At 28.8% G+C, this 9800-nt stretch overlaps 3 protein-coding genes across 5 annotated transcripts; 1 reads left to right on the top strand and 2 right to left on the bottom strand.

The window, feature by feature from the left end:
• Positions 1-83: 83 nt before the first annotated feature.
• Positions 84-960, bottom strand: LOC114878039 (60S ribosomal protein L37a). Its single transcript, XM_029191392.2, has 3 exons — positions 852-960; positions 340-468; positions 84-259 (listed from the first exon to the last, which is right to left on the bottom strand). Exons 1-3 carry the CDS (start codon positions 852-854, stop codon positions 113-115), a joined length of 279 nt encoding a protein of 92 aa, XP_029047225.1. The 5' UTR covers positions 855-960; the 3' UTR covers positions 84-112.
• Positions 961-1206: 246 nt separating this feature from the next.
• LOC114878038 (SH3 domain-binding glutamic acid-rich protein homolog) lies at positions 1207-4890 on the top strand. Of its 2 annotated transcripts, none has more exons than XM_029191391.2 (5): positions 1207-1598; positions 2404-2586; positions 2666-2812; positions 2996-3036; positions 3192-4890. In XM_029191391.2, exons 1-5 carry the CDS (start codon positions 1554-1556, stop codon positions 3349-3351), a joined length of 576 nt encoding a protein of 191 aa, XP_029047224.1. In that variant the 5' UTR covers positions 1207-1553; the 3' UTR covers positions 3352-4890. The 2 variants fall into 2 exon arrangements, with proteins under 2 accessions (XP_029047224.1, XP_046144155.1); XM_046288199.1 differs by lacking the exon at positions 1207-1598 and adding an exon at positions 1698-2051.
• Positions 4766-9694, bottom strand: LOC114878037 (uracil phosphoribosyltransferase homolog). Of its 2 annotated transcripts, XM_029191389.2 has the most exons (7): positions 9540-9694; positions 9354-9396; positions 9024-9173; positions 8810-8954; positions 8587-8717; positions 8380-8443; positions 4766-5470 (listed from the first exon to the last, which is right to left on the bottom strand). In XM_029191389.2, the coding sequence occupies exons 1-7, from the start codon at positions 9692-9694 to the stop codon at positions 5415-5417; spliced, it is 744 nt and encodes a 247-aa protein (XP_029047222.1). In that variant the 3' UTR covers positions 4766-5414. The 2 variants fall into 2 exon arrangements, with proteins under 2 accessions (XP_029047222.1, XP_029047223.1); XM_029191390.2 differs by lacking the exon at positions 8380-8443.
• Positions 9695-9800: the final 106 nt, after the last annotated feature.

Here is a 9800-nt window from a genome sequence, read left to right as displayed (position 1 = left end):
CTTCTAATTTTTAGAAGGTTCATTTTTAAGCTTTAAAATTAGGATATTAAAGTTATGGGTTAAAATAAACAAAGATCTTCAAATTTTATGGTAAGATATTTACTGTATTTACTTATTGTTCTTTTACTTCACGTAACCTCCTAACTGCAGACCTAACTGAAGCAGCAGCTGTTGTTGAGTAAACCCATGCACCTCCTGCAACTGTTCTTTTGCATCGTTTGCATGACCAAATTCCTACAACACTTCTCTTCATTGCATCCTGTCACATGATGCAAACAAATTTACACATGAATTTTTCATTAGAAGTTTCAAATATCATGTTAAAAGTGTAATACTCACCTTGCCACAGAATGTACAGGTATATTTACTGTGCTGGGTAATTTCCATCTTCTTAACCATCTTTCTGAGGGAGGCACCATATCTGGTACCATATTTCCCTGTGATTCCAACCTTCTTTGTACGTTTAGCCTAGTAAATAGAAATAAGTGTTTTGTAAACTCGACAAAGTATAATATGCAGGGTTTGGTTGTAAATCATGAAAAGGTTATGTCGATTAAATTTTCAGTATGAACTTTTCATTCAAATCTTTCATAAATAAAATAGATCAGGCATATTATATCATTGTACTCCTATTACTTAAAATACTTTTTTAATGTGACAAATAAGAAATACGATCTTTAATGAAAGTATAAACAATTTCATGTCACCATTCTAGGTTATTTTCAAACATTATTGATCATCTGCACAATATACATTTAAACACTTCGCTAATAATCTTTCTTAACACAACATAACAAATTTAATCAATATTCTTATCAGATTTACAAAGTATTTTACAATAAAATTCTTACCATTTTGCGTAAATATAACGTACGTTCCGCAAGAACCGGAAAAAGGAATAGGATTTAAAGTCCAATTCTCACTGTGCGCATAAATCACCGGAAATGCGGCGCATACAATGGCGCGCATTCATGTAAGGCGCAAATTTGAATCATAAGTTTTAGAAAAGAAACTTTATGTAAATTTAACGCAGAAATCATGGTTAAACGAAGTCGAGTCCTTTTACAATTACTTCTACTATCATTCAGGAAGAATGGAACATGACGATAAAGTCAAGCAAGGGATACAATTTCATTAAAATCATTTAACACGAAAAGGCGCAAACACGATGAATACGTAATCTTATTTTACCAAAAAATTTGTTTCAACCGGTATATAGGCTATGCAGTTGACCTCAATAATGCACCGTTAGGTTACGATAAAGTGCTTATCAGTATTAGAATTGCAATAAGGCGGTGGTTCGAAGGAAATCAGGATTCGTCATATAGACGCGCATGAGAACACTCGAAAACCGGCCTGAAATGACGTAGCCAGTGGATCCCAGACTAGCCAGACTTGTACGCGTTAAATCAGTGTTGCTTTATTGTTGGCGATCTCCAAAGTAATCGTCTATAGTGATTCACCGATCACTATCAATCCGCGGAACCACTAATCGTGGCATACACCTAACAGAAGTGCCAGAGTGTCAATTGGTACAAAGGTGTTGGCTAACGATGGTTGTTAAAATCTACATATCGGGTATCAGCGGGAACAAGGAAGTGAGTGCAAAACACTCGTACTGACCAAAGAATATAAAGATATTTTATACGAGAACAGAGAGCGAGAGAGAAAGAGAGGGAGTAAAAAGGGTGTGCGTGTATTTGTGTGACTTGCAGAGAATGCCAGATTTACCGGGCACCTGAATTCTAACGATATTTCATTGTATCGAATTACATCTGAAATCTTACGACCCAAGCGTTGATTGAAAACCAACGCTGTCAGACGATCTACGTTTAACTAAACGCGACATACGGAACGATTTACCGTTCAAACGATTCGTTTCTCTTCCAAAATGCAACTTTCCTTTCATTGGATACACTTTAGAAAGTGTACGCTAGATTCGGTGAACAATAGGGTGGTTTCAAGTATAATGAAAGTAATTGAAACATTTAACAAAGGGTATAGCATAGAACTGGGAACGTATTCGTGAATAATAGAACCGGGAGTTTTGGGTAATCGAACGTTTTGATTAATGTTTATATTCATTGTAATAGAATTTCGTTATTTTATGTACCGTTGATTTTTCTACTTTTACTTTGCTCTTATTTCGTGTCAATTCGCACGTATTTTTTATTAATACCGTTTTTAATACCGTTAGGTTTTAACGCGTACAATGGTTGACGCGGTTACACCGACACCCGTTTCTTCAAATCGATAATTGTTTTGTATTGCACCACAGTGTAAAACAATTAACGTTTCATGTTGTTACCTTTTTTCCAGAACATACTTATACAGTGAAATGACATACTTGAAAAAAGACTTTCTATTCTTTATAATGACTTATATGTTTTTTTTTTCTTTCAGGTAAAAAAGAGGCAACAACGTGTTTTAATGATATTAGACAGTAAAAATGTGGAATACGAAACTATTGACATAACTGAACCAGGAAAAGAGATGGAGAAAGAATTTATGCAATCTAATAGTATTGCAAGAGAAAGTAAATATCCATTACCTCCACAAATATTTAATGAAGATGAATATTGTGGGGTAATTATTTTTATATCAGACAATAAAACATGATAAATTTCTAAGTGTAAACTCTGTAAATTATATATTTGATTTATAGGATTATGAAGATTTTGATTTGGCAAATGAAATAGATGAATTGGAACAATTTTTGAAAGTGGCACCTCCTGCTAGTGCAACAGAAACTGCTCTTGATTCAAATCAGAGTAAGGACATTCAAGAAAATGGAAATACTACAAGTCGAGAGGTATAAATTGTTATTAGTTCACTATAGCTCAGTCATATCTAACTAAATGTTAAGTACAGTTACATTATTCAAGACACGAATAACATTTTATCTGTAATTGTTTGGTTACTTTAATTCACTTATTTTTGTCCTTGAAACTAAATTTATACTTTGTCCATACTTACTACTATGCATTTATTTTAGCCTTCCATAGATAAAGATGTGGCAACAGCACAGGCAGAAAGGTAAGCACTATACACATATTAATTGCATTACTTTGTAATTGGTTATTCAAATTAGGTGATTGCTATAACTCTAAATATATGTAAATAGAAACTTCGAACTTTTTTTTATATGTATATATGATTACTGCTTTAAAAATAATCTTTTGTCATCTTAGTACAGAGGAGAGGACAACTTTGCCAGATGAAAATATAGAGTCAGATGAATCTAGACCTACAGATCATGATGGTGGAACAAAAACAGAGGATGCAGAGGATATGAAAGAGAGTGTTGAAAAAAATGAAGAAAAATCTGGGGATCAAGAGAAGGAAGAGTAGGTGTTAAATAAGCCCATATGATAGTGGGACATTCATATTTTTTTGACATACTTGGTTTTTTTACCAGTAAGGGTATTTTATAAAAGTTATATTTATCACACTTCTAAGGCTGAGTGAAGGTACTGCCAAGGTAAATTTCTGCTTAGCAGAAAACATATTAAACAAACAGTATATTCGAAGTATAAGTGATACTTTTATAGAAATATTTTATATTGCGATCAAGCTTGTTTTCACCATCAGATTTTCAATCGATCTGATTAGAAAATATGAATTAATTTCATCATTTTTCGTACCAGTAGTTAATATAAATTTTTTAAAATTCTTTATACCAATATTTTTGATCGTTTATGCCGTATTTTATCTTTTATTTTTAATCACGATTTTAATAATGCTGTAAGAATAATAAATTTTCAGTATTGAGGATATTTTTCTGTTACTCACTAAAAAGATAACAATGAAATTATTTAATTTGTTTTCATTTCAGATATCTTATTAGGTATTCATTTCATAATTGTTTTTAAGCGTTCACTGAACGCCTCTGTAGATTCACCAATGGTCTAAGTTATAAACTATACTTCTCAGTGGTAGTGAGAAGTAACTTCCATAAATGCTCCAGATTTTATCATTTTCATTATCCGATTGTATGCGAAATTTTAACAGAATGTAGATTTTTATTACGTAGTACTAGTAAGTTCGGACAGTACAACACTCAGTTTTGCATAAGATTACAAAAGACGACACAAAATTAGTTACGATAAATTTTACAAATACCGTGCGCACTAATACTTCATTATTATCAAGGTCATCCTGAAGTAATTCTTGATAGTATTTCCATGAAAGTTAGAATTAATTTAGGAAATTTTTTAGTTTCCCATAATCTATCTGATAAAATTTAAGTTGTTATATTTGTAATAATCTAATTCGTACAGATACTTTTTTTAGTGATAGAAAACATGAAAATCTTGAACCCATTTAATCAAAGGCCTACTTACGATTATTTTTACGAAAATTAATATTGATAAAATATATTTAGCCATACTATAGTATTCATTTACACGGCTTGTAATAAATTTATACTCTACTTACTTGCTGATTAGATAATAGGCAGGTACGCATTACGAATAAATCAAAAGCTTTATGTGAGTTATGAACCATTTGTTATAAGGCAAAAAAGCATAAAAATAAAGTTTATGCGCGAGATAATAAGCCTGACTAATTTTAATATAACATACTGCAGCTTTTAAATATCAGATATTCGCTGTTATAATTAAGCTAGCAGCAAAAAAACAGAAACAGCAAAAAGCTTTACTACTTTCAAATTGAGATGTCCACCTCGTTATTATTACAGAATTATATATTCATAAGCAATAGGTGTTGGACATGAGACTTAGAATTAATAAATTTTAACATTACATATTGGAAATACATAATTTATATTTATGAGAACAATTATTCGCTATACACGATGTATATGAGTCATATCGATCATTGTTATACATATATATGAATCTACTAATAAATATCATTACAGAAATTCAATATTCTGTCTAAGTAATCCTGCATACGTATTTTATACAATTTGGTAAGTAATGTGTCACTAATCAACTATATTATTACGTATTTTTATAAGATAGGTTTATATTTTCTCCATTTAACTATGAATTAATAAATATACTTTCTAACTTTCTATACTAATTAACGTTATATCATATATGTTAGGAATTATATTATCGGTATTGTTTTTTTATAAAAAATTTATTTTTTATATTAACAATAATGAGATGACTAGCGTTGTTAATGAATGTAAAAATAAAATATCTGCGCTTGTAAATAGCTTTTGAATACCATATTAAGAATTACACATCTGAACGTTTAGAATATAGATTTCATTTAAATTTAAAGCACAAATTAACTAGGTACAAATTAAAGAAACGCTTCAAACGTATATTGCACTCGAAAGTATATTCCCTAATTTGTTTCTATCCACATATTATCAATAGCCATTTGTTGGCAAGTATAACTAAAATCTATCATCTATGTGATATGTGTAAAATACAAATTCTTCAAATATCTTTTCCTTGTACGTTTGTAGTCTCTCTTACGACGAAACGAGAACACCCTGAAAACAACAATTGTCAACGCGAATTTCATGATATTTATGTAACTACTACGTATAAGATAATTATCTACAACAGAGCATATAATTTTTAAATAATTTGTATAAATATATAAACTATAAAATAGAATTTAAGATTCTATCGTAACGAACTAGATAAATTAATTAATAATTTTGCTATTTTATGAATTTTTTTAAATCAAGAAAAAAATATTTAGATCACAAAATAAATTTTTGTATTTAAACTAAAACATTGGTCAATTACTTTTCAGCAGGTTTAATAAAATTCAATTCATAGTTAAGAAATAGTACAGAAATAAGTTTTTCTGTACTTTTAAACGAATAAAAAAAAAAGAAATTAATGTATTTTTTTTACGACCTTAATTATTTATTTTGGATCATTTATGTTAGGATTAATGTTTGCTGTGCACTTTTATTCATACATCTCAATGTATACATGTTACACAATATTTTTACTAATATACATTCGTTATGAATGTGAAAATTATATTAATTAATGTTGATAATTACTCTGAAGTAACTTATATAAGTACAAGTATTGCTTGTAATAACAGACATTTGGGTATACTAAAAATGATATAACATAATGCATAGAATTCACACAGTTTCTAAGCATGATTTTTAAAATCATAATTCTAGATACTGTAATGCAGCTTTTCTATAAGCACATTGGAAGTTAAATTACTCTGCACGAGTATTATGCAAGTAATAAAACTGAAACTTGACCTGTTCTATGATAAAAAAAGAAAGAACAAGAACAGTACAATTTAAAAAAAAAAAAAAATAAATAAAATAAAATAAAATAAATAAATAAAGATAATATTATTTTTAATATAACTGTAAAAAATGTACTTCTGTAAAAGCTGCATAAACAATCCTAGACATCATTCAACAGTCATACAAAAAACCTGATTAATACAAGTAGTAATGTTTCATCAATTTGTGTATTGACACCTATAGTAATCGGTAAGTTAGTATATTCTTTAGTAACATTTAGTAATGTTACTAAATATTATGCAATAATAGACTATTAAACTACTAACTGTTGTTCAGTAACATATAAAGACCATGAAAGGCATCTCTCACTTTATCACAAATTGCTCTTATTCTTGTATATATTACTATCCATTAAAAACGAAATGATCATTAGTATTCATACTGATGACACTGTCATACATCATTTCAATGAATACACTTAAAATAAAAAATCTAAGTAAAGAATTGATATTCAATTGAATGTTATGCTAAAGTTTGTACTTTACTATTATGCATTGAAAGAAACAAAATCTGAATCAAGAATACATTCAGCACTACTTGAATAAAAGCTAGAAAAGTCTTAAAATGCAGCAATCAGTGATGTGAAACATATTAATACAAGAAACAGAGTTCACTGGTACAGCTAACTAGTGAATATTCTCATTTTGTTCATCACATTTTAATGATTTTCTTTTGCAATAAAAATATATATATATATATCTGTTTTAATATATAATACTATTTACATACAAATTGAACAATAACATACTGCTCGAATTTTATTAAACTGGCATTTCAACATTGAATTGTTTTCAACATGAGAAAACGATCTTTTAATAAATAGTAATAAATATCGATACTCGTCAAAACAAGATTAGGACATATTCTGAAAATCGAAATATTTAGAAAAAATTGAGATTTATAATATGTAAAATAATTTTTTTGTTTTGATTATAATTAAATGTACAACTATCTGAATGAAAAATTTATTTTAAAACATTACTTGCACCTGTAAAAGGAGTGCTATTATTATGCACGTAGCATTTTAAAATATTGCATAAAAGTTGTGCTTTACCTGAAATAATGAAATGTTCTACAATACTTTTTCTTTTCACAAGTGTACTAAGAACTTTAAAATTACACATATGTAGCACCAAAGGAAAAAAAAATATTAATCATGAACTTGTGTAATATTTGAAATAATTGTACTTGTTACTTTATAAAGTCATGAACTCGCACGTTCACGAGTAAGTATCTTGACACTATATTACATATATATTACAATTAAAATCCAATAATGAAACAAAAAAAAGGTAGAATTTGCTTATGGCTGTGAAAATCTTAGTAAGCACTTTTCACTGAAACTATAAATATTAATAACATCTTTGCACCACGATCTATTGTTATACCTTTCGCGCGACTACATATTCTTTTTATAGAAATACTTATTTCTTTTCATTTAATAGAAAGTAAAGATAAAAAAAATTTCAATTGATATATTATGCAAAAAAAGGTCAATCAATCTGTACCAGATTGATTTCTCTTAGTAATAGCAAACCATGTTACTTACAGTCTTACATTAAACAGAAGTCAGTCTACAGAAGGTTTACGTGATGTATTCAATATCTAAATATATTTGGATTCTCATCCTCTATTGCACACGTAAAAGTAAAATACGTATATATTTATTAGTCGCAAATGCATAATTAAAAATCGAATGTAGGGTAGATCGTAACTAAATACAAAATTATGCATTGCATATAAAATTGAATAACATATTAGTAAGAAATTATTTCTACTAAATATTTTTTAACTATTAACATACGAATAAATAAAATATTATGCATGATTATGCTTGCTGACTATTTGCAGTTTATTAAACTGCATACAGAATTTATTTACGTAAAATTATATACGTTTTTACTTTTTATGCAATGAATTAATAATTTAAAAACGTTAACAATAATAATTTGATAAACAAAACGTTAATATTTGCATTTTTCTAATATCTTAATCCATTTTCGTTATTTTATACCACATCTCACCTTCTGTGATTGATTTTCCATTAGTTTATGTGTCTATTGTAAGTACTAACTTATTAAATTGTATGCTAATAAAGTTCAATTAATCCGTACCAAAGTATTTCTGTCCAAAATGATTTGGGGCAACACTATGAATTTCTGATGTCAAAATCTTCATCTATAAAAAGGAAATTTCAGACAAAAAATTGAGTTATGACATAATCTGCAAACTATTTGCATCTGTGTGTACTAACTACATTTGCTCAAAGGATGTATCATACCTTTTAGTGATAAAGAAGTAAACTTATTTAAAAACATTACCTGAGGAAAGGCAGTGACTAGAGATTTGGCTGCAATTGGTGTGCAAAACAGATTTGATAGAATAATGTTTTCTTCGAGTACATTATGTTCCTTTAACACTGCCATTGCTTTGATCACAGTATTTCCAGTACCTTCAATCAGTTCATACATTAATTATGCTTCAAAAATTAAAAAAAAAAAAAATGACAGCATTTCTAATTATGACTTAAAACCATATCCTTACTCATTATTGGATACATTAACAAAACTTTTCTTTCAGATATATCATCTGGAAATTTTGCATAAACTACTTTGGCCTCGTGGGTATCTGCATCACTTTCAACTAATATTTTTCCAATCCTAATACTGCGACAACAATCTCTTAAACCCTATATATAAAGTAATAAATATAATCAAAAAATCTCAATTGCTAATGACTATACAAATTAATATTATACTTGTTCCATTGCTTCTCCACTTCTTACTATGGACACCCCACAATTTCCTTTTTGGTACTTCAAACCATTGTATTTGGCTCCTGTTGGTGTAGTTACCACACATTTGGAAAAGGGTAACTGATTTAAACTTTCTTCTATAACTAGCCTGATCTGAAAGTTTAAAGCTCTAAATATATATACCTTCTTCCTTAAATATATATATCGTTAATCTTATTTTTTGTTAACAGGAGTATAAAAAAAAATAAAAAGTATTTGTTATTATTAAAAGCATGATCATTCTTGAACAAAAATCGTATATGACAGTGTAATTAAATGAGAGGAGTAACTCACCAACCGGTCGGCGTAAAACTTGAAATCGCTCCTCGTGGTGTTTCTGTAAACGAAGATGTATCATACTCATTAATATATTTAATTGGAAACAGACGGTACGATGTACCGGCATTGTGCCGGTATTATTAATTCTAGACAAAAATCCTATATGCAAACCGAATGATTTCCTTTAGTTAATTTACTTACTTATCCCGTAGTATAGTCTGCAATTCTTTCACTTGGTTATTACATGGAAGTGTTTTTAAATTTGGACCATAAATATCACCGATATCAGTGCTTTCACTCAATTTCTTTGGAACTGTTGTTATTTCCGTACTACCCATGCCTAATATTTTACACATATACTATTTATCACGTTGATCTAGCGAAGGACACAGTTCCACACAGTTCATATGCGCTGATATCCCACAGAGCAATCAGCAAATTCCGCTGCCATTAACAAGGCAA

The sequence above is a fragment of the Osmia bicornis genome, chromosome 12, assembly GCF_907164935.1.
Source record: "Osmia bicornis bicornis chromosome 12, iOsmBic2.1, whole genome shotgun sequence".
NCBI classification, from domain to species: Eukaryota; Metazoa; Arthropoda; class Insecta; order Hymenoptera; family Megachilidae; genus Osmia; species Osmia bicornis.
The sequence above is the reverse complement of the archived record's forward strand: the minus strand, read 5'-3'. Positions and strand labels throughout refer to the sequence as shown.

Excerpts from the sequence above, each read along its gene's own strand:
- LOC114878039 (XM_029191392.2), bottom strand. Across the intron at positions 260-339 it reads CCTGTACATTCTGTGGCAAG|GATGCAATGAAGAGAAGTGT; the intron begins GTGAGTATTACA and ends ATCATGTGACAG.
- LOC114878037 (XM_029191389.2), bottom strand. The coding sequence starts at position 9,694 with ATGTGTAAAATATTAGGCATGGGTAGTACGGAAATAACAACAGTTCCA. Across the intron at positions 9,397-9,539 it reads CAGACTATACTACGGGATAA|AAACACCACGAGGAGCGATT; the intron begins GTAAGTAAATTA and ends CTTCGTTTACAG. Across the intron at positions 8,718-8,809 it reads GTTAATGTATCCAATAATGA|GTACTGGAAATACTGTGATC; the intron begins GTAAGGATATGG and ends AACTGATTGAAG.
- LOC114878038 (XM_029191391.2), top strand. The coding sequence starts at position 1,554 with ATGGTTGTTAAAATCTACATATCGGGTATCAGCGGGAACAAGGAA. Across the intron at positions 1,599-2,403 it reads GTATCAGCGGGAACAAGGAA|GTAAAAAAGAGGCAACAACG; the intron begins GTGAGTGCAAAA and ends TTTTTCTTTCAG. Across the intron at positions 3,037-3,191 it reads GCAACAGCACAGGCAGAAAG|TACAGAGGAGAGGACAACTT; the intron begins GTAAGCACTATA and ends TTGTCATCTTAG.